The 24,332-nt window shown below is 36.9% G+C and overlaps 1 protein-coding gene across 4 annotated transcripts in view; it reads right to left on the bottom strand.

Moving 5' to 3' along the window:
- Window positions 1–24,332, bottom strand: part of MAP4K3 (mitogen-activated protein kinase kinase kinase kinase 3) — a 204,452-nt gene that overhangs the window by 64,674 nt on the left and 115,446 nt on the right. For all 4 annotated transcript variants that reach the window (XR_008418038.1, XM_019446682.2, XM_019446692.2 and 1 more), the window contains 10 exons: window positions 21,294–21,358; window positions 14,944–14,999; window positions 14,285–14,332; window positions 10,285–10,327; window positions 8,469–8,541; window positions 5,780–5,911; window positions 5,508–5,570; window positions 5,341–5,422; window positions 5,136–5,246; window positions 748–826 (listed from right to left, as the gene is read on the bottom strand). Coding sequence is in view for 3 of the 4 variants with exons in the window: in XM_019446682.2 (XP_019302227.1) it covers window positions 748–826; window positions 5,136–5,246; window positions 5,341–5,422; window positions 5,508–5,570; window positions 5,780–5,911; window positions 8,469–8,541; window positions 10,285–10,327; window positions 14,285–14,332; window positions 14,944–14,999; window positions 21,294–21,358 (752 nt within the window). In the remaining variant the exon portion in view is untranslated. The remainder of the gene's footprint in view (window positions 1–747; window positions 827–5,135; window positions 5,247–5,340; window positions 5,423–5,507; window positions 5,571–5,779; window positions 5,912–8,468; window positions 8,542–10,284; window positions 10,328–14,284; window positions 14,333–14,943; window positions 15,000–21,293; window positions 21,359–24,332) is intronic.

The following is a 24,332-nucleotide window of genomic DNA, read 5'->3' as shown; positions in this document are numbered from 1 at the left end:
GTCATAGAGAATTAATGCTTCCAAAAAGAAAAACGAAGTTCAGGCACTATTATTGCAGATTCCTGCTGGCAGAGTTCATCACTGATGAGCTGACAGCACCAGATTCCCTGTGAATGAAAGGTCTGTCTCGGTGGGCCCATAACTCGCTCGTGTACATAAGAATTACCCAGAGGGCTGTTTTTAAAAGACAGATTCCTGGGCTGACCCAAGACCTAGTGAATCAGAATCTGTGGAAAAGTGGGGCTTGGAAACTAGTTTTAAAGGTGCTCAGGACACTCAGACGCTAAGCCAGTTTGCAGATCTCTAGCTCTCCTTGCTACTCAAAGTGTGGTCCTGGAACCATAAGCATCTCCATAACCTGGGAGCTTGTGAGAAGTAAAGAACCTCACTCCCACAGCAGATCCACTGAATCAGAAACCACTTCAACAAGCTCTCGAGGTTAGTTGTACACACCTATCGGTTTAAGAAGCAGTGCCTCAATTACTTCTGTCCTGCCTGGTTGAGGGATTTTATTCCTCCTCCCAAACAATAACAACATGAATACATCCCCTCTCTTGCCACAGAAAATTCCCCAGGAATAAAGTAAGTAAAAAATTTTTACTGCCTTAATTAAACTCTACCTTTAAAAAGATTTACTAAGAAAGACTATTTGGAAAAAAATGAAACAAAAGTAATTGTTAACTAAATTACAACCTGAAATCTTATTTCTCATTGTTAAATTATGAACTGTGTAAAGTATATACTTACAGTTTATCTCCGAGCGGGTTTTTTCTTCTCTTACATTTCTACTTGTTGAGTGAATTCTATGTGGTACAGCAACAAGAGGCTAGGAAAAGACCAAAATCAATGATAATGTGGCATTTGATAATCAAGTCACAGTCTGGTCCACAAAATTACCCAAATGTGAAAGAAATACCCCATTTTATGCAAACACGGGACAAAATATAATGATTCTGTGGTTATTTTTTACAAAGGAGGCAACCAGCAACTGGGAGCTTCTAAGATTATGGATATATTTTATCCACAGCAGGTTCCCAATAAACGTTCTCTGAAATAAATAGAAATAAATATCCAAAACTGAGTATTTCAATAATTCAACAGCTGTTCAAAAGCTGCAGCTTTCCCTGTTGCAGAAGAGGATACTGTGATTTAAAAAAAAATCTGCCTCAAGTTCTTCTATCAAAAAGAATGGGGTGAATAAAATGAAACGATGCTAAAGGCATTAAAGATTTATGGTCCTCTTACTTTAGTAAGCATAATTTTTTCCCCCTTCATGTTTCTTCTTGTAGGAACAGCACTCTATTTTCTTTCCTTTTACTGTATTAAAAGCTCTGTGTATTGCCACTTCCAGAGAGAAACATTCAATCACAGACATCCCTCCAACCATTTGGAGTACGAGGGGCCTTATCTGAGAAGCTTCTGCAGCTTCCGCCCATACACTTGAAGGTCTCACCTTAAGAGGTGATGCCAGCATCTATTTCACGTACCAAATAGGTTTTTTTTTCTGTGTGTGAAACGCTTCCCTTGAAGTTATTACCTTTGAAGGAGACACACTCGTAGATATATCTTCGTGAAAAATGTAATTCATTAACATTTAAGTTCAAATTAGCAGATTCAAAAGGCAGATCAAGAACAGGACCCAAGTCAACTATTCTCATATTGGGGCGTCTCAGGAAATAAAACCTTATGAATCTAAAAGACCCCAAACACTGAAATACTGATAGTAGTCAAACAGCAGCAAAAGCCATTTCAAAACTGAAGTATTTAAACTTTACGTGTCCACAGTGGTTTGCAGTTTTACAAAGTGCTTTCGTACACCTCAGCCCATTCTGTCCTCAAACTACACTTGTGAACCAAGTACTATTCTTCATTTTATAGATGAGAACACGGAGACTCAAAATTCGGGCACTCAGCTAATTAGACGCAGAGCCGGAAAAGAACAAACCCCGTACTTCTGATAACAATATATAGGAGCAAAAACAAACAAGCAAGCAAAAACAGGTATCCCGTCAGGCTAGTCACACAGACTGCTATTACCAGTGAACATGAATAAAACCTGTGACTGCCTAGGAGAACAGTTTTACTTTCCCAGCTTAAACGGTATAACTATAAAATTATTAAATCTCAGAATGCTGAACAGAGTAAATGGGTTAACATGTCGAAGAAAACTATATTAAGTATAATGTGCAGCACCTTTCTAAAAAACTACATGGGAATCCAAAATAAAAAAGTCAAACTTCCTTCCAACAGTGTAGGATAGATAATACATTTTAGACACTGTAGAATTAGCAGATGTGCTCAATGTTTTCAAGAGTATTCAGCCTTCACACAACATGCACAGTATCACAGCAAATCCTGAAATGCAAGTTAGATACATGTCACTCAAATTATGAGTGGGAATGCAGCCCTTAGCAATTTCTACACCATCACTTTGCAAGATCACTTTGCAAGTAGTAAGATTATGAATTTCTCTGGGAAAAGTTTTATCTTAAACATGATGAGAAGAAAAGTTCTCCCCCCACAACCTACAATTATAATACGAACAACACAGACTTCACAAGAAAGATGAATTTCTTTCTCCACTACATGAGAAAACTTCAGAAGCATCTTCATTCCACAGACTGCTTCTGTATTTGGCTTATTATTTCTCCTGTTTAAGTACATTTTCAAAAGGACTTCGTAATTCAGTGTGACGAGTGTACAGGACGTGCGAAGAGACAACGAGGTGGCATTCAGTGCACTGAGAAGACACAGGCAGTCCTTGCCTTGCAGTCTCAGGATGCACGAATTTCAGTCACCATGAATTAGTTAAATGACACCAGTCCCCCATAACATGGTTCAAATATCAGTCAGCAGTGTATTAATTGTATAGATACTCTACAATCGTATAATATTTGGTATATTAATATCTTATTAACATTCAGTACATGAATTGTAACTGTATAATGTACAAACTTCACTGCAAGCTCTCTATTCAGGCCACAAATCACCACGTGACAAACAGATGCACGTCACATTCAGTGACAAATCACATCGCTTCTTCCCATGTCTGTGACTGCTCACTGAGCACCTGTCAGCTCGTGCACAGACGGCAGAGTGGGTAGTTGTGTTCCCTCTGGTCTCCCAGTGAGGATACACTCATGTGACATTTTAACAAAAACTGGTAGCTGAAAGAGGGAATTAGCCAACAAAGATGAAAGTGCTGTAAAGAAATAAAGAGTGTGAAGTCTGGATCATGCTGGAAATAAAATTTGAACGTAACATGTAAGTGGAGTTCTAGGAAGAAACAGATGACGGTAAGAGCGTGGACCCGGCTGCCGCTCACGAGCCAATAGACGCACAGCCAGAGAACTCGGTGAAGGTGAACTTACTGGTATAAAGGAAGAAAGCGGTTCTGATAAAAAAGAGGAAGATGCTCCCGAAGAAGTGGCATCCACAAAAAATTTCACATCACGGGAATACGAATACGGAGATATTTCATGCATTGGAAGTACAAAGGAAAAGAATGTTGGAAACTGACCCGAACTTAGAAAGGGAGTAGGACAGTTCACCAAGGCACAAAAAAGATACTTGCTCCGTGTCACAGAATTATGACAAGAAGGCAAGCACTGTGCAATCTACTTAGTAAGTAGAGAGAATCAATCTATGCAAGTTTTTTTGTAAAAAAACAAAACACGTTAACTCTCACTGGTTCTAATATTTTAAATAACAGTGCAGTAAGTAAATATTAGTCTTAATTACTTTTTTCACTTCCTTATACATTTAAAACTGACAGTAAGAGAATTTTTAATGTTCTTACAAAAAATTTTCAAAGTCACAGAACAACTGTCACTTTCCCACTGATTATTAAGATCACTTTGCAGGGTGTCTTGGCTACCAGGGTCATTTTTATAGTCCCACATTACCATGCAAATTGAAGACTTAAGCATAACAATAAAACAAGTTTTCCCTACTATAATTATAAGATCAATAGTAACACTTTACGTTCCTTAAGTTTTATGTTTCCAAACTCCTTTCCAGACTTTGAACAAAAGGACAGATAGCTTTTTTAATTACAGCTGTATAATGATGGCAAGCTAGAACAATGGTGAATTGACAGAAAGGTTCTGACTTAACACAATACACAACCATCCTTCCAACCACTGAGAGCTATCGTTCCCTCAGTATCAAGAAATTTACACCATTTTAAGTATCTTCCATAAAGCCAGTCATCAGGGTCAAGGGTATCCATCTCAAGTTATATATCCAATAACAAAATTCTGCCATGTCACATTTACCAAGTTTCTCTTAGGTGTCACAATTATTAGCTGGGCTAGGAATGTTAAGTATGCCAACAGAAAAGAAGCTTCCTTTGATATCAATCCTTCTATCATATTAGTTATTTTATTCTCTAACAACTACACTGGCTCATTTAAAAAAAATTTTTTTAACGTTTATTTTATTTTTGAGACAGAGAGAGACAGAGCATGAATGGGGGAGGATCAGAGAGGGAGGGAGACACAGAATCTGAAACAGGATCCAGGCTCTGAGCTGTCAGCACAGAGCCTGACGTGGGGCTCGAACTCACGGATCGCGAGATCATGACCTGAGCTGAAGTCGGATGCTTAACCGACTGAGCCACCCAGGCACCCCAACACTGGCTCATTTTAAAACATTCCCATAGTGGATAATTAAGGTTTTAGTCACCAACAAAATCAATCCTATACTTTCTACTAACCACTCATTCCATTCATGAGGTACTGTAGCAGGATTGTTTTTAAGAGGAAAACTGAACAGAAATTTTGAATGTATTCTAACATCTGACTTAGGTACTTCCTGTCTGCACTCTCTCTTTTAAAGTGGACAATTTATTTGGTAACTTCATCCAAAATGACTACTCTGAAATAACTACAGTAATTTCACCAAGTGGATTAGATGATTGTGCCTTTGCCATTTTCAGAAAACAGTCACCCACACGAAGCCAGTAAGAAAAATCCAACACATGACTTCCCTAGGAGAGACCAATTCAAAGAGTTCATTATTCCCTCACGAGTTTATTATTTAAACCAGACCCAGAACCGTAAAATATTGCTTCTGAGACGCACACACATACGTACATATATGTTATAAGTATACTTGGTAAAAACAGTTCCTACCTCAGGATCATCATCATCAAAATCATGGTAGGTGGAATGATCTGGATTATTCACTTTATCTAACAGTTCGATTGCCAAAGACCGTGTCAAAGGTTGTGTGACAAAAGGGTGCTATAAAAATAATACAGAACAGAACACTCATTAGAAATATGATTGGATGACATTTTACCTTTTGAGAAAAAGATATTTCAGGGAACAATAATACCTGTAGTAACTTCTCAGCAGTAGGTCTTTTCTTTGGATTTTTGGTGAGTGCCATTTTTACGAAATGATGAAAACTATTTGACCTAAGAAATTTTGAAAATTAAGACTTTTAAATTTTAATTCTTTTTTTGGTCATGATTATAAAGTAAATAACACAAAAATACTTACCATTTCATTTTATCTTTTAGTTTAGGAGGCTGAAAATTACTTTTTGTCATTAGAAATAATGCTCTGAAAAATCAACAACAAATTGTTACACAGCATTTTAAGCTTTTATATTTTAATACATAATATAAATAATTCTATTACTATTAAATAATTCTATTACAATTACTAAGATAGAGCAAGACTCAGACTAGTATTTATGATGTAATAAGTACTGGAGGTGAGAGGATCACCCTTAATTTAAGCACAGAACTCTTCAATTATGACACACTGACCTCATTGGGTGCAAGTCGAACATAGGCGGCTGAAGCTCCGCAAGTTCTATGGCAGTGATTCCCACAGCCCAGAGGTCACACAGCTGGTTGTAACCCCCTTTCCTCTCAACAGCTGCGACTTCTGGAGCCATCCTGAAGGAAATATTGCAGGGAAAAAAAAAACTGCAAAACTTGTGTTTACTGTATTTTCTTCCATCTTCCCACCAGAGGCACTTGCAACTATCCCTTTCTAAGCTGAGGCCTATTTAGGCCTTGATATCTGAAAAATAAGTATGCAGTATTTTAAAGATCTCTGTCGAGATCTTGATCCCTTAAAAGACCCTCCATCCCAAGACCCTACTGGTGATTCCTTGGTTACTTTGCTATACTTATAAAGGTTTATAAAACTTGACATTTATAGTACAGCAACATAACCCAAATTTGTCCACACCTTAATCTCTTTTCTCTGTACAATGTAGAATTTTACAGAGAAATAACATCTTGCAATAAATGATCTATAATTTTTAGCTCTTACCCGTTTGTACCAGTGAACTGCAATCTGGCCTCTGTTTTCATATGACCAAAACTACTTACTGGGGCATTAATAATCTTCATTTAGTATTTAGCTCATACTTACTATAAATTTAACTGGCAGTTTTTCAGCTTTATTTTAAAGGTGGAAGTTATAAAAATGAGTGTCTGCTTTTTAAAACTGTATTTATTTAGAGGAAAATTACCCAAATTTAGTTTTAACTTTCCTATATAGTCTTATCCCAATTGTAGCTCTATAAATTTTTATTTGACTGATTTAAATTATATTTTCAAATATAAAAGTTTTTAAATTCTAAACAACGGTTTTGGAAATAACCAACTCTTACATATCAAAAGAATGATTTTAATAAGTAACTTTACAAATACACACTTGTCCTATTATGATTTTAGGGAAGTCAAGTAAAGTGGTGAAGTTAAAAATACACACACACACACACACACACACACACACACACACACACACACACACACACCCCTTCTGACTTTCAAAATGCTTCCTCTTAAAATCTTTCTAATCTTAAAGTACTTCTTAAAAATATTCGAACTGTCATAAGAAAAGCGAATTTTAAAGTATGTCAGTTATTACTTTACTGATGGTTGGAATCTTCCAGCTTACTGGTACAAGTGCACTAGCAGAGAAGGAAAATGCATAAAGCTGATATGCCCCACTTGCCGTGCGAGGAGACGTTCTCCACTCCTCTATAAATACACAAGTGAAAGACCCCAGCTAGTGCTTCTACTCCTGCCAGCTAGGCTGTATGCTTATACAGTCAACTGAGTTCATCTTTGAACCTCTTTATTCATTATATTATATACGTTATTATATATTATAAATATGCAATTTAATTAAATGTTATAAAAAAACTGATTTGTTAGCAGGTTAAAAAGGTAAGTTATGAAAATTAAAGTGAATGCTTACAAAAAAGCTTGTTAAAGCCAAGTTTCTAAAGACAAAACCAAAAAACCTAGAAAATTATGTTGAGAATATGACAACTCTAAAAGACTACGAAGGCTACAGAATGCATAATTCCATTTGTAGGACATTCAGGGAAAAGGCAGAAATCAGATTGAGTGCTGCCAGAGGCTAGGGATGAAGGGACAGAATTTACTAAAGGGGGCAAAAGAACACTTCCTTGGGTGTTGGAAACCTATCTTTTATATTGAGTATAGTGCTATTTCTCACCACCAAAGCATACAAGTCTCTCAACACTGGGAGACTTGCACACCTAGTAAGGCTAAATCTATACCTCATAGACCTGACTTAAAAAAAAAAAGGCACATGCTTTGTATGTCCAAGTTCTTTAGAACTAAAGATTGCGCTTTAGAGAAACACAACCTGGAAAATGTAGTTGATGTATTATGGGTATAGTTTACATTATTAAGATGTAACTCTAATTAGAGAGCCACTCAAAGAAAAGGCCTTGGTCTTATGGCAGGAAAGGAAAAAGGAAAAAGGAAAAAGGAAAAGAAGGAAGAAAAAGAAAAGAAACAAAGAGAAAGAAAAGAAAGTAAAAAAGAAAAAGACACTCCTAAGCCTGAAATTAAAAGGTTTAACGTACATCTGTGTTAATTTTGAGATTTGCCATTCAACAGATGTTTCTGATTAACTGAGGAACTGCCAACCTTAGTCACTCTGGACAAGACATTCCATTCTGTTCTACATCCCTAGAGTTCATGTGGGAAAGACATGATATATATATATAGAGAGAGAGATGAAGACAGAGTGTGTTCCAAAAATTTACTTTGCCTAATTCACAATTTCCCACGTTCTGAAGACAGTTTCACTCTCTTGTGGGTAATAACATTAGAGTTTTTAATCTCTGAAGCTGCAGTTGGAGATCAGTAATCATCAACAAACATTTACTAAATATGTATAAAAACCATGCTGGACCCTACAGAGCAAGCGAGAGTTCCTTTATAGCAAGGTTCCCAAAAGCCATTATCAATCTTTTTAGAGCTTCTTCCACTTAATGAACATGGTAAAATATTCTTTGGCTGTGTATCCACAAGTGTACCCGCCTACACTGCTTAAGCTCTTGATGATCTTCTTAATCTGTTTTAGTCTTAAAATTTTTGACCAGTGTATGTTTTCAATAAATGCTGTATTCAATAATGACAGAAAAACAAAATGTTAAATTATCAATTAAAATACAATTACCAATATGGTGTACCAATGAAAGATTTCCGTTTGGCAATTGTAGCTGTAATCTGTGCAGATACTCCAAAATCAGCTATTAAAAAAAGAAGAAACATTTAGGGAAGAAAACTGAGGGAAGGTAAAATATTTACAGTAACATGAGAAGAAACGTTTAACAATTATTTTCATTAAACTAATTTCACAGAAACGAGATATTCTTAAACATCACATTAAACTTTTTTAACTTTTATGGGTTAGCACTAAAATATCACTAAGTAGTCAGGGTGTATTACAGCCAAATAGATTCTCATATATCCCTGCATGAATCAGATGAAAACAAAAGTCAATGATTTTGATGAGAAAGAGAGAGCTGAGAAAATTTAACCCGCCAGACTTAATAATATTATAATTTCAAATTCTCAGGACCTGAAATTCAAGGAGTATCACTGGAAGGGACCTTACATAGTCATATATTCCATTCACTTCCTGCCATACTCATGATGACTGACATCAAACAAACCAAGAATCTACTGGCAAATCTGCCTAGCCTGAAAAGACACCCAAACAGAATGTTCCCCAAAATCTTACCTTAGCAATACCTTCTAATCCCAACACCAATCACTAGGAAATTTGTTTTTATGCAGGACTTGTTGCTATTCTTTAAGTATGTTGAGGTCTAAATATTTTCTAGTTTTTTAACGGTCATTTCTAAATCCTTATCAACCAACGTTTTATATATAGGATTTCTGTCAGTAAGGCACATAATATTAACACAAAATATTACACTGCTGATAGAAACTGTTCACTAAGACATCAATAGTTAGATAAATGCTTTTTTCATCTTTAGAGGTAGCTCAGCAAAATTTTATTATGTAAGTTAATTATCAGATACTTTTATATCTGATCAGTCCTACTGTAGGCTATAATTCAAAATAGTTTTATTCATGCTTTTATAAAATAAATGTTTTTTGAATTCTGATTTGTCTTATAGTAATATATAATCCGAAATAACTTTCCTATTTATTAAACTCTTCATTTAATACCTAACATCCATGATTCTGTTTATAAAAACTACTATACTATGCATGTTCCCAGTCTCAAACTTTCAAATTAAGTTATTATTTAGGTTTGGAACTCTATTTTAGTCATAACCAAAAGTTATAAAAGATACAGTTTGAAATAAAGCAACATCCAGCATCTAAATTACATCCTTATATTAGTAATATTGGGGGTTTTTTTTTGGTTTTTTTTTTTGTTTTTTTGAGAGAGAGAGAGAGAGAACAAGTGGGGAAGGGGCAGAGGGAGAGGGAGACAGAGAATCCCAAGCAGGCTCCGCGCTGTCAGTACAGAGCTCGATGTGGGGCTGGGTCCCACGACTGCTGGGATCATGACCCGAGCTGAATCAAGAGTCTGACTCTTAACCAACTGAGCCACCTAGGCACCCCGACTATATTTAGTTTTAAATGCTAACGTAAAGGATGTAGGATTTTTGGTGTTATTGATTTTTTGGCTTTTGTTTGTTTACCCTGTTTTTTGGTTACAAGGCAATTGTGTACAAATTTCTTACTAAAAGTCACATTCCTCAGGTTACAGGTGAAAGAATTCCTGAAGAATTACTGTTTTGCCATATCTTTACAACAAATCTGTCATATGTGAAGGGCGGACTCTATCCCCATGTAGGAGAAAAGGGAACAGAAACAGGTTACATATGCCCACAAACAGATTTCCACCTAAAAATACACAGATGCTGAGGGAAAAACTAATCTTTCAGAGGCAAATAAAACTTCCTATGTTCTGGAATAAATTTGCTCAAATGACAAAATTTTAATTTACTTACCCAATTTTACATGACCATTATCCGTTAACAGAATGTTAGCTCCCTTCAAAGCAAGAACATTTTAGTTAAAGTAAGAAACTTTTTATCAGACAGCACATATAATTGATCAAATATACGTACATAAAATGATCACAAGTGGCAGCCTTAGACCTAGAAATACTTAAAATTTAAAGTATGCCCAATTAAAGTGTCAAATTATTATATTTGCAGGAAAACTTAGGGTCTTTTAAGACAATTTGACTATTCTTATAAAATGTTCTACCTTGCAAAACGCTGCTATTAACACAATATGAATGTTATTATGAAAACGATGTATTAGTTTTCATCTGTTATATTCTTACTGATCAAACATTGTGACTGCCCTAAAACATGACCTAATACTGGCATTTTCAATTTCTGTATTACATCTTAAACGTGTTACTTCCTGTTCTAGGAGTTCATCATCAGTTGAACCACTGCTGGTGCATAAGACTGAACCTTGCTGCTTACTCATGAGGCTGTCTATCTTAATGTGTTTGCCCACAGTTGAGGACCACCCAGAATATAAACAACTAGCCACAGGCCCACCGGATTAAAATGTCACCTGGCTGCATGACTGTGAGATAACAATAATACACTGGTTTCTACCCCCGGTTCCTAGCCCAGTTCTCCTGAAAGCCCTGTAATTTCCTAAGTGACAAGAGCCCTAGGAGCATCTTTTGTTCTAGTATATGCTCGCAGACCCTGGTTCTTGATGCAGTGCTCCTGAAACCTTTGTAATTTCAGGGGTCACAGAGTAGTGTCTTCTGTTCTAATGGAGCAACTCTGGGTAGGCTCCTGGATGGCTCCTGGATGAGGGCTGATCACTGGAAAGACCAAGCCATGACTAGAACTTCAGAATTTTCAGCCCTGCCCCCCATTCTCTTGAGAAGGGAGAAGAGCCAAAAATGGAGTTAATGACTGATCACGCCTACATGAGGAAGCCTCCATAAAATCTCAATGGTATGGGGTTTGGAGAGTTTTCGGGTTGAACTACACATAGAGGCACTGGGAGAGGGGTGTGTCTGGAGAATGCATGGAAGCTCCCTGCCCCTTCCCACACACCTGGCCCTACACACCTCTCCCATCTGGATGTTCATCTGTATCCTTTATCATATCCTTTAATAAGCTGGTAAACATAAATAATTCCCTGAGTTCTGAGAGCCACACTAACAAATTAACTGAACTCAAGGAGGGGGTCTTTGGAACCTCCAATCTATACAGTCATTTGCTCAGAAGCACAGGTGATAAACTGGGCTTGAACCAGTATCTGGTGTGTGTGTGTGTGTGTGTGTGTGTGTGTGTGTGTGTGTGTGTGTTGGGGGAAGGGACAGTCTCATGGGGCTGAGCCCTTATCTGTGGGATCTGATGCTCTCTCCAAGTAGACAGTGTCAGAATTGAGTTAAATTGTAGGACACCCAGCTGGTATCACACTGGGGAAAAACCTGCAGACATTTGGTAACCACCAGGGTCAGAATGAAGTGTTCTGTGTGAGTAGTAAAGAAGCCTCAGGAAAGAAGCATACAGTCGGAAAGAACTGGGTTTTTCCCCCACACAGAAAGGGAAAAAAAACTCAGTTTTTCCCATTTCAATGTTAGTAGCATTTTGGCCACCCCTACTTCCTGATCTGAGCTCCAAAAAAGACGATAAAACCACTACATCTTCAATAAGCCCAAAGGTATAGAGACTTTCTAAATTTTATTTTTTGCCTTTTCTGTAACTTTTAAATGAGCAAGCAAAAGTAAGCAGGCTAAATCTTTAGTCCAAGGTGCCAACAATCATGTAATTATAGGCTAACAGGAAAACCATTTGGAAACCGGCCCCACCCAAAAAAGAGGAAGCCATAAAGAAGACTGTACCCCCTGATATTACTGGGAATAATGGGAGAAACAAGAAAAAGAAGGGAGAAGGGACTACAGCAGGGATTTTAATTTGATCTAAGCCCCAGCAATCTAGATGTCTGCCACGGTCCTCAGTTTGGTCCTTGCGCAGCTCCAGACTAATTTTCCGAAATTACAGTTTATATCATATTACGTGCATCTATGGCCTCTGATGCTCCCCTCTTCCTTCCATCCTTCCATCTCTCTCTCCTTGAGCAATCAGGTACTATTTTATGTTCTAGGGTTATAGTAATGAGAATAAGCTCCATCTTTCATGAAGTTTACAGTGAATAGGAGAGAAAGAAAATCTAAAAATACATGCACACATGAATGAATGAATGAACAAACCAACAAATGATTCAAAGCCAGGAAGAGGGAAGTACTCTAAAGCCAAGTAAAGCAGGAAGAGAAGGCCTTTCTAAGGCAGTGATGTCTGAGCAGAGATCTAGATGAAGTGAGGGTGCAGAGGCATGCCAAAATCTGGGAGAAAAACATGCCAGGAAGAGGGCACAGCAAATACAAAGTCTTGGTGCCAGAATGAGTCAACATACTCCAAAAACAGCAAGCTCAGTGTGGCTGGAACAAAAATGAGTAAAATGGAGAGGAGTATGAGAAGAAGTCAGAGAGAAAAGCTGGGGCCAGATCATGTAACACCTTACAGGCAATGGTAAAAAACAAACAAACAAAAAAACCAAACAAACAAAAACAAACATCTGGATGTTATACTGAATAACGGGATGGTGGTTTATAAGCAGAAGAGTGACAAGCTCTGATTTAAAAAGATCACTCTGGTTGCAAGGTGGAGAAGGGACTGCAGAAACACACAAGAACAGGAACAGGGAGACTGGTTAGAAGGCTGCTGCAGAAGTGCAGGTATTAACAGACCGATGGCTTAGACCAGGGTAGAAATAGTGGTGATGGTCACACTCTCCCCAGCTGGGCTCAAACTCTGAAGTTCAGCACACAATTCCTCCTGGAATCGAGCACAAAACCATCCGGCTATCCCCATCATATGTTCTCTTCTCTTTGATAATATGGCACAGCTTTTATATTCCCTAAAATGACCCCACACTTTCTGACGTCTTCATTTTTGCTTACATTGTTTCTTCTGCTTGGAAGGCACTCCAACCTCCATTTCTGACACAAATTTATCAGTCTTTCCAGATCATCTATGTGCTGATGACACAGTGCTTTTAATGCACTCATGTTATACTTCTCCCTATAAACTCCAAAGCTCTTTGCTTAGGTCTTAAATGGCTTATGAAAAACACTTAAAGTAAAGGATCTCAGCAGATGATCTGAGAGTTCACTGAAATTTCATGCAAAATATGAAGGCATATGCATGAGGACATTTTCTGAAAAGAGAGTCCATGGCTTTCATTAGAGACTCAAAGAACAACATAATTAAGAAAAAAAATATTAAGAACCTTTATGCCAGAGAAAACCTCAGAAAATAAAAGGGGGAGAGAAATAGGAGAAAAGACGAATGAGGAAGAAGGTAAAAGAAAAATAAATGAAAGAAAAGAACTAAGTTGGGGAGATGGCAGTATCTTTAGAAAGAACCTCAGGAAGCCCTGCCCAAGCACCCTGGTTTACCGCGGAGCTGACCCCAGCACACCCAGTGCACCTGCTCTCCTCTGCCAGTTAAATCAGATCATCAGAAGATGTTACAATTGAATTTATCCATTTTGAAACATTATTAATGATAGTTCCTTAAGACTACCAAAGTTTTCTAAAATACTCAAAGTATGAAATGTTGTAAAAACCCTAACTTGATGGAAGCTAAGGACTTAATTTGCAATTTACAAATAAATAACTAGAGATAAGCTAATATGGGTTATTATAACACTAATCCATAAATGTATGCTTTAAACAGGTGAATTTTGTGGCAAGTGAATCACATCTCAACAAAGTGAATTGTATCTCAATAAAGCTACTTTAAAAAAGTAATAAAATTCTTAAAAGTATCACTTAATTTTATTACAGTAACATATTTCAGGTAAGAAATTCATCAGATAGACTAAGACAATTTTGCTCAACAGTTTGGTCCGAGTATTTAAAAAATGAAGAGAGGGCCATTAGGTTAAACTTATGATGTATACCTTTATATCTCTGTGCATTTTTCCTTTACTGTGAAGATAGTATAATCCCTGGAGTTTCAAGAAAGAAAAAGAAAAAAAAAAACACAAACAAACAGAAAATTAACAAGACTTTATTTATTACAGAGAATACTTTGGGATTTAAAGTGATCAACTGAGTAGCAGTTTCTGTTTTTTATTTACTCATCACAGACAATCTAGCAGTAATCATTAATTTATTTTACTGAAATAGCCTAAAAGAAGAATCAAGAAAATGAAAAAGGCAAAGTTCTGTTGGAAACACTAATTTTCTTAAGACAATACTTTCCACTAAACTCTGCAAATAGTTTGAAATAACTTTTAAAAAGCATAAATGCAATTAGTATTAAAATGAGCTTCAATTCCCATAAGAGTGCTTAGTTTTTAAGCCTTTCTTTGGTATTAAGAGAAGTATAAAAATACGAAACAACAAATTCACAGCACTTAAATTTGAGGAGGTCATATTGTCACACTGAGGCTTTATAGTGCTTATCTGCAAATAAAATTTGAGTCTACTAGACAATTAAAATGTGTTAATATACAAGAATTTACCAAATTAGATGTTCAATCCTTACTTTACTTAACAGACAATGCACAATAATTAAACAGTCTAATAAAAAATGTTAAATCAGCACTGGATTTACCTGTAGTGTTTCTCTGCTAACATATGCAATTTGCAGTTCTGACAGAGGTCCTGTTACTATAAGAGAAGAAAATTTATATTAATGAAATTAGTCAAAGCATGTTTTTCAGTAAATGGCAAAGTTTTTACAAGTTCCACTAAGCAGTAGCCTTAATACACCTAAAAAACTGTACTAAAACATAAGCTCCATCAGGGCAACATTTTTTAAACCTGGTTTTTTCAGTGTTGTATCTCCAGTGTTCAGAACGGTGCCTGGCAGGGGAAAGCTGCAAACAAATGTTGTGGAATGAATAAAAGACTGAAATACTCTCTGAAATTAATTATATTTTCATGTTTGTACCTTGCTGATCAATATTACCTCTTAAATGTTAAAAGAAATAAATCATGGCCTAGAGGTTTAGCTAGTTTCTTTTTTAATGTTTATTTATCTTGAGAGAGGAGAGTGTGCACACATAAGCTGGGAAGAAGCGGAGAGAGAGGGAGACAGAGAGTCCCTATCTATGCTGACAGCACATTAATATATGATCATAAACATATATATAAACATAATGTATGTTCATAAAGATGCAATCAATAGACAAGTTTGGAAAGTAAAGGTCTCTTCCTTACCCAAACTATTACTCAATAATACTCAATAATTACTCAATATCAATAGTTTGGCCTAAGGTCTACCAGACAATCTTATAAAGAGACATTTTAAATAATGTATGTTATGCATCTCACACAAGATTATGAACGGAATCATGTTACATATACAATTCTGAAACCTGCCCTTTTCACTTACCACAGACACCTTTCCATATCAATACATGTAACTTAAATCATATTATTTAAATAATATTTCTCTGTGTGCATCTATCCACTACTGAAGACATTTAAGTAGTTTTCTCTTTTTCACTACTAAATCACTTTAGAATAAAGAAATACATTAGATGGGAGAGACTATTCTAAGAATGGAACTAAATTCCAGTGGTGGAATCTTTTTCTAGATAGTAATCCCATATTTACCCAAACTTAACAACTTTGTAAAAATGTTTACTTTGGAGTACTTGTGGTATTTCACAATTGTGGAAGAGAGAAATGTATTTCACTTAGATTCTACTGGAGCGCCTGGGTTAAGCATATGACTCTTGATTTGGCTCAGGTCATGATCTCACAGTTTGTGAGGTCAAGCCCCTGTGTTGGCCTCTGTGCTGAGAGTGCAAAGCCTGCTTAGGATTCTCTCTCTCCCTTACTGCCCTTCTCCCTCTTGTGCTCTCTTTCTCTCTCAAAATGAATCGATAAACACACACACACAAAAAGTTTCCATTGAGGACAAGTCTGGGTCTGAGTATCTGAAGACAAGCCATCCATATAACTAATTCTAATGGTTTGTAAGCCTACTCTCATTCAGTAAGATGGGCATCCTTTAGATTTGTTTCCACAGTATGGCAAACAATCTGAATACCCTGAAAATAACACCTACAAATGACAGAAAAGAGTATTTTAAATAATCTTTTAAATGCCTAGCTAAGTTTGTTAACAGTAAGAGACTTTCCCAGGAACCAAAAACAAAGAGGAAATGAAAATCAGAATGGTAAAAATGTGAAATATTCTAGCCGTCTCTAAGGGAAAGGCCAATCTTGGTAAGCTGGGGCGTTGATTTTATCCCCTACAGGAACACAGAAGAAAAGGCCATAGGTCTGTAGAGGCAGAGTTAAAACAAATATCCCCACATAACCAGAACCCTCGAAGGACTACATCCTCATTTTAAAAGGGTAGCCAAGCACAAGGAGAAGACTCAGGATTTTGTGCCATGGCCTGGGATCTGGATAGGGGAAAATATCTTCTCCTGATGCTGTCACCATAGGCTTCTTGGTTATTCACGTTCAGGGTTCAGATACACTGGATACACTGACGTCTTGGGGTCACAGGAAAAAACCCACTGTGGAAGGATACACTCTCAAAAGCCACGTATAATTCCCACTGACGATGATCTCAGAACTCAAAATTATTAAATAAATGAGAAAGCAATTCGCCATAACTGACATGAAAAACTGTGGAAAATTGTTAACAATATTAAACAGAAATGAAAATGCTCAATAAATAGAGGAGAAAATGCATTATGCTGGAACAATAAAAGGTTCTAATGTTAGTTCTTCAAAGAAAAAGTAAACAAATGGAGAGGAAAAAACTCATGAAAAAATGTAAATTCAAAATGTATCCCCCCACACACACCTGTGGTGGTTTAAAATATGTCCAAGAATTCTTTGATATTTCCCCCTCAAGAGTTGGAACTTAGTTCCCTTCCTGAGTATGGGCTGGACAGAAACGACTTGCTTCTGAAGAACAAAATATGGCAGAAGGGCCAGCATATGACTTCTGCCACTCCATCATAAAAGGCTGTGTGGCCTCCTCTTGCTCTCTGGAATCACTTGCTCTGGGGCGGGGGTGGGGTGGGGAGGGGGGTAGCCAGCCACCATATTGTGAAGACACTCAAGCTGTCCCATGGCTAGATCCACAGAGCAAAAAATTGAGACCTGCCAACAGCCATCAAGGAACTGAAGCTTTCTGTCAACAACCACATTAAGTGAAACCACTTGACAGTAAATTCTCCAGCCCTGGTCAAGCCTGGATAACTGCAGTCCCAGCTAACAGCAACGCTGCAGCTTTATGAGAGAATCTGAGCTGGACTCGCCCAATTAAGCCATTCTTGAATTCCTGACCCTCAGAAACTGTGACACAATATTTGCTGTTTTAAGCTGCCAAATTTGGGGATCATTTGTTATACAGCAATAGACAACTAATACAGTTCTCTCTTTTAAGATTTAAATTTAAAAAGTCATATAGAGTGATGGAATTAAGAGCCGTAAAACAAAATATAAAAATTGGTTTAATGATACTTTAGAAAGCCAAAATAAAAGAGGGAAAAAAGCAGGCTTTACCCAAAAAAGGGCAAGTTCTTTACAAATTTTGCAAGACAGATCAAAATATGGTTTGTAGATACCTATAAAAAAAGCAAAACCCCACAAGCATTAGGGTTATTAGAAAAGAAGAACTTTCTCTTTTACTAGATAAGGTAACCCAAGTTATTACACTACTCCCACAGAAGGACAATGATAAAAGAGAGAGGAGAGAAGAGAAAGAGAAATACAGGTTTATGTCTTATGTGGCCGTGTAAGCAGAGAGCGCTGCAGACTACTCAAAGAGGAGTACACACATCTCCACGAGGAGGTCATTTGGTAGAAGTCAGGGTGCAGTCAAGAGTGAACAGAGAGACAGGGTCTGGGGTTCTTTGTATAACCATGTAAATCCCTCGCATGTACATTTGAGAATACTCAGGGCATTGCAAATGATCATTTCTCCCATTGACCCAGTTGCTGATCAGTTTAAATGAATCAATATTAACAAATCCATATTACTTTGTTACTTCCAACGTTTGGCTGAAATGGAAATGACAACAATCACGACAAAACTATTTCCGTAACTAAACTGGTCCTCTTACTTCTTCCTGAAGAAAGCAGAAGCAGATGCCTAAGACCATGCATACATATTATCTGGTGGAACTACTTGACAATTTGAGAAAGGCTTAAGAAAGGGACGCTTAAAACTAAGGTCATAAAAGAATGAATGAAAAATTACAAGAGAATAAGACACAAATATAAAATGAAGGGAGGGGCGCCCGGCTGGCTCAGTAGGTTGAGCGTCTAACTTCAGCTCAGGTCATGATCTCACGGTTCCCAAGTTCGAGCCCGGTGTCGGGCTCTGTGCTGACAGCTCAGAGCCTGGAGCCTGCTTTAGATTCCGTGTCTCCCTTCCTCTCTGCCCCTCCCCTGCTCATATTCTGTCTCTCAAAAATAAATAAAACGTTAAAAAATTTTTGTAAATGAAGGAGACTTGAAAGAGAACGAAGTAATTTCTAGAAATGAAAAATACAGTCACCAAAAATTAAAACCTTATGCATGTACTAATCACAGCTGTAAAATCCATATACTACAGGAGGGTTATGAGTATCCTCAGTGCTCTACTGAAGGATTAAACAGTGCAAAATACAAGGCTGAGTTTAAGAGACACAGAGAAGATTTAATGTATATCTAATTGAAATTTTAAAGGAGAGATCAGAGAGACTGAGGTAGAAAAGACTTTTGAAGAGAGAATTACTGATAATTGTCCAGGCTTGATGAATAAGTGAAATCCTCTGAGGTAATAAGCACTTTAAGACCTATGCAAAAAAAGGAAATGTAAATTCATATTTAGATACTAAAAACACCATAAATTAAGAGAAAAAAAATCTTAAAACCAATTAGAAAAAGGTTGCCTGAAAAGGATCAATGTATAGTGACAGAAGAAGATACTATAGAAAAACTTTATAGTTTTTCTAGCTTTTATAAGCTAGAAGACAATGCTGACAGCAAATATCTGTCTATGCCTCTTACACGACAAGTGAAGGGTGAGGGTCAAACACTGAGAGTTCAACCACTAGAAGACCTAGTACAGAACTTTAGGATGAAGGAAATTAAATGAGTAAGTATGAGAAAAAATAGACAAATTAGTCCAAATTAAGACAACAGAAAGGGAAATAGCTTTGTGACTTCGGAAGAAATCACAAGCTTCCAGAAATACTGTGTGTTCTACAATGCAAAATAATGCCACATACATCTCACTTTTCACTGAATCTTTGAAATCAAAATGTCATTAATAATAAAGTTTCTCACATATAAAGAACAGTTGTACTTAATACAAAATATACTCAGAAAAGAAAGAACTTTTCATAAAGCAGAAATGTTCTCATGTTCTTCCATCTGGCTTTCAAGCCTTTCCGTATCTGACCCCACCCCCAAATACACCCCCCACACCAGTAAGAGTGATGTTACCTGTCACACCTTCACATCACCGTACTGCTGTTTCACCTCTTAGAATGTACTTGCACCTCTTCTTTCTACCCAAAGTTTATGCATCAGTTGAAAACCCATTTTCCTCATTAAGCCTTCAAAAACAATTCCAGAAAATCTATCATTTCCTTTTTCCTATTCCAACTGTAGTTAGCAGTACTTTAAAATACTATTACGTCAATCTTTATGGTAAAAGTAAAATCTATACCAAGAAGATACAGTAAAGTGAAGTGAGATGGAGACAGTAAAATTCCTACCCAAATAGTCTTTTAACATCTGTTTTATTACAATCAGCCTTCAAAATTACTTAAGAGGCCCTAACGGGAAAATCTGAGCCAAAATCCCATATAAAGAAAAATGCAAACCTTTTCCAAAATATTTTCTCATAAAATTGGCATCTGACTTATTAAGACATTACTTTACATTAATCTTTAAAAAGCACATCTCTAGTAAAAGAATAAACTCTGCAGCTTGTGACAATAACCCATTAACAGAAACAGAACAGGACAGGGAGAGAAAGAAAAGACAGTAAACGCTGTTATTTTACTTTACAAGTCTTTCTTACATACTCCACTGAAATCTCAATAAAAAAGTTTTAATAATTTTTAAACATTTTTATTAATGTTTATTTATTTCTGAGAGACAGAGACAGAATGTGAATGCGGGAGGTGCAGAGAGAGAGGGAGACACAGAATCCAAAGGAGGCTCCAGGCTCTGAGCTGTTAGCACAAAGCCTGACATGGGGCTCGAACTCACCAACAGTGAGATCATGACCTGAGCTGAAGTCGGACGCTTAACCAACCGAGCCACGAAGGCACCCCAAAAAGTTTTAATAATTTTTAATACCCCAGAATCTAGTATTTTTAAAAAGTAAACAATTTAATTGATGCTTCTTGAATACACAAGAGCAAATCAATGATCTTTGTATTAATACCACGCGTGTATTAACTAGATATTCTTTTGGCTTAGCGTTAACCATCAAGGCCTTTTTTATGTTTTTTTACAAGCTTGAGTTTGAAATTTTGTTTATTTATTTTGAGAGAGAGAGAGAGAGAGAGAGAGAGAGAGAGAGAGAGAGAGATAGCATGAGCAGGGGAGTGGCTGAGCGAGGGAGAGAGAGCATTCCAAGCAGGCTCCACACTGTCAGTGCAGAGCCCCATGCAGGGCTCGATCCCACGAACTATGAGATCATGGCCTGAGCCGAAATCCAGAGTCGGATACTTAACCAACTGAACCACCCAGGCCCCCTGAAACTATATATAATATGTCTTCTTTAGAAATAGCAATGAATTCAACTGCATATAATTTTGTAACTTATAAAGCAAATGCTCCTTTCATCCATATATATCTTACATTCTTTTATATATCTAAATACTAATAAAACATTAGTTTTCTCTCCTGAAAACATTAATGCTTTAATATAATAACTATATTTTAAGAAACTCTACTTAATCTCTATAAAACATAACTTTTGTCTTACCATGATAAATATCCTGTAAAGAACCACCTCCACAAAACTCCATGCATATCCAAAGTTTATCTCGCCTATAAAGAGAATATAAACATGTATCACATTTTCATGATGAAAATGATTGAGGTAACAAGTATTTTAAGGTTGTATGCTATAACCTTGAAAAACCACATAAATTCAACGTGCTAAGAAAAAAAGCTAGTTAATCTATGTGAGTAAAAGAATTAATGTAATGTGTTGTTATAACTCAATCCAAGGTTTTAACCCTTAAAATAGACCATTTGTAGGATATAAAAATGTCAGACACATCCAAACGAAATTCCCTCTAGTTAAAAACTTTCCCTCCCCCTCCCAGTTTACCTACCTACCCCAAGACAGTATTATAGAAGTTAAATGTTAATTAAAATGTTCAGACCAAAAACTGTGTAGAAGATTCATCACAGAATGGCAATACATCTCAAAGCATATCACATTAATAGTGCTATCATCAACAAAACAGACAAAATGCAAATTTTACCATCACATCTAGTAAACAAAGGTCTTTCCAAAACAATCTGTTAAAATTTATCACTTACCTGTCTTTACATAGCATTTCCCTCTCACACTCAATTAAGATATCATAATCACAGTCACAAGAGAAATAATTAGCAAAGATTTAATAGCTTATTCCTTGTTCAATCATTCACAACTTCATCTCAAAATGTACCAGGAAATATACTATTCTCGGGGGGCAGAGATGGAATAGAAAGTCTCTGAACCCAGCAAGCTCAGTTGAACACAGAAGATTCTACTTTAACATGTCTGTCTCTCTCCCCACTGCATTCACAGTGCTTAGAAGAGCCAGCAAATGAGTATTTCATAAATGAATGAATACAAGAGTGACTGAAAAAAATAAACAAATTGATTAGATCAAGAGTCAGCAACTCTGGCCAGTGGGCCGAATCTAGCCTACTGTCTGATTTGTACAGCCCAGGAACTAAGAATGGTTTATGTGTATACACACACATCTATATGTATGTATATGAATATACGTGTGTATATATATGTGCGTGTTTTAATTTAAATTCAAGTTAGTTAACATACAGCACAGTCTTAGCTTCAGGAGTAGAAACCAGTGATTCATCTCTTACATATGACAGACACCCAGTACTCATCCCAACATATGCCCTCCTTAATGCCCATCACCCATTTAACCCATCCCCCACCCACCTCTCCTCCAGCAACCCTCAGTTTGTTCTCTGTATTTAAGAGTCTCCTATGGTTTGCCTCCCTCTCCGTTTTTATCTTATTTTTCCTCCCCTTCCCCTATGTTCATCTGTTTCTCAAATTCCACATGAGTGAAATCATGTATTTGTCTTCCCATGACTTATTTCGCTTAGCATAATACACTCTACTTCCATCCATGCTGTTGCAAATGGCAAGATTTCATTTTTGATGGCCAAGTAATATTCCTGTGTGTGTGCGTGTGTGTGTGTGTGTGTGTGCGTGCGTGCGTGCGTGTACACACACACATCTTCTTTATCCATTCATCAGCCAATGGACATTTGGCCTCTTTCCATACTTTGGCTACTGTTGACAGCACTGCCATAAACATTGGGGTGCATGTGCTCCTTCAAATAGGCATTTTTGTAGCCTTTGGATAAATATCTATTGGTGCAATGCTGGGTCGTAGGGTAGTTCTACTTTTAATTTTTTGAGGAACCTCCACACTGTTTTCCAGAATGGCTGCACCAGTTTGCATTTCCACCAACAGTGCAAAAGGGTTTCCCTTTCTCCTCATCCTCGCCAACATCTGATGTTGCCTGAGTTGTTAATGTTAGCCATTCTGACAACTGTGAGGTGGTATCTCATTGTGATTTTGATTTGTATTTCCCTGCTGATGAGTGATGTTGAGCATCTTTTCATGTATCTGTTAGCCGCCTGGATGTCCTCTTTGGAAAAGTGTCAATTCCTGAATTTTGCCCATTTCCTCATTGGATTATTTGGTTTTTTGGGTGTTGAGTTTGCTAAGTTCTTTATAGATTTTGGATACTAACCCTTTATAGGATATGTCATTTGCAAATATCTTCTCCCATTCTGTTGGTTGCCTTTTAGTTTTGTTGGCTGTTTTCTATGCTGTGCAGAAGCTTTTTATCTTGATGAGGTCCCAATAGTTCATTTTTGCTTTTATTTCCCTTGCCTCTGGAGACATGTCAAGTAAGAAGTTGCTATGGCCGAAGTCAAAGAGGTTGCTGCCTGTTTTCTCCTGTAGGATTTTGATGGTTTCTTGTCTCACATTTAGGTCTTTCATCCATTTTGAATTAATTTTTGTGTTACGGGTAAGAAAGTGGTCTAGTTTTATTCTTCGGCATGTCGCTGTCCAGTTCTTTGAGTACCATTTGCTGAAGAGACTGTCTTTTTTCCATTGGATACTCTTTACTGCTTCGGTTTTTATATTTTTAAATGGTTGGGGGCAAAAATCAAAAGAAGAATTTTTCTTGACACATGACAATTATACAAAGTTCAAATTTTAGTGTCCACATAAAGTTTGATTGAAACACAGTGACACTCACTTATGGCTACTTTTGTACTAAAGCAGTGTAATTGAGTAGCTGTGACAGAGAAACAGACAAAGCCTAAAATATCTACCATATGGTTCTTTGCAGAAAAGGTGTGCTGATCCCTGGATTAGACTGTAATTTGATTAAGTACACAATCCAGGCATGAATAACATTCTGTGAGAACCCAGAGGTAAGAATATCTAGGAAAGTCAAGGGAAATTTTAGGGAGGAGATATCATTTGTTGTGTCTTGAAGTTAAAGTAGGAATTCATCACCGAGAGACAGGGAAGGGGCCTGCTCAGAGAATGAAAATTTGAAAGAAAGACTATGGGTAATTTAATGTGAATCAAACGCAGACTACCTGAAGAGACAATGGCAGGAAAGGAAGCTAGAATAGGTGGGGTGACACTAAACCAATGCTTGGTTTATAAACTCCTCAGTTCAGTTACCTTCATCTGGATGGTCTCTACTTTGTCAGTGTCTTTTAAAATGTAGCATCCAGAATCAA

Source organism: Panthera pardus, unplaced genomic scaffold (genome assembly GCF_024362965.1).
Source record: "Panthera pardus isolate Hobbes unplaced genomic scaffold, ASM2436296v1 HiC_scaffold_26, whole genome shotgun sequence".
NCBI classification, from domain to species: domain Eukaryota; kingdom Metazoa; phylum Chordata; class Mammalia; order Carnivora; family Felidae; genus Panthera; species Panthera pardus.
This window is presented reverse-complemented; position numbering and strand designations above follow the sequence as displayed.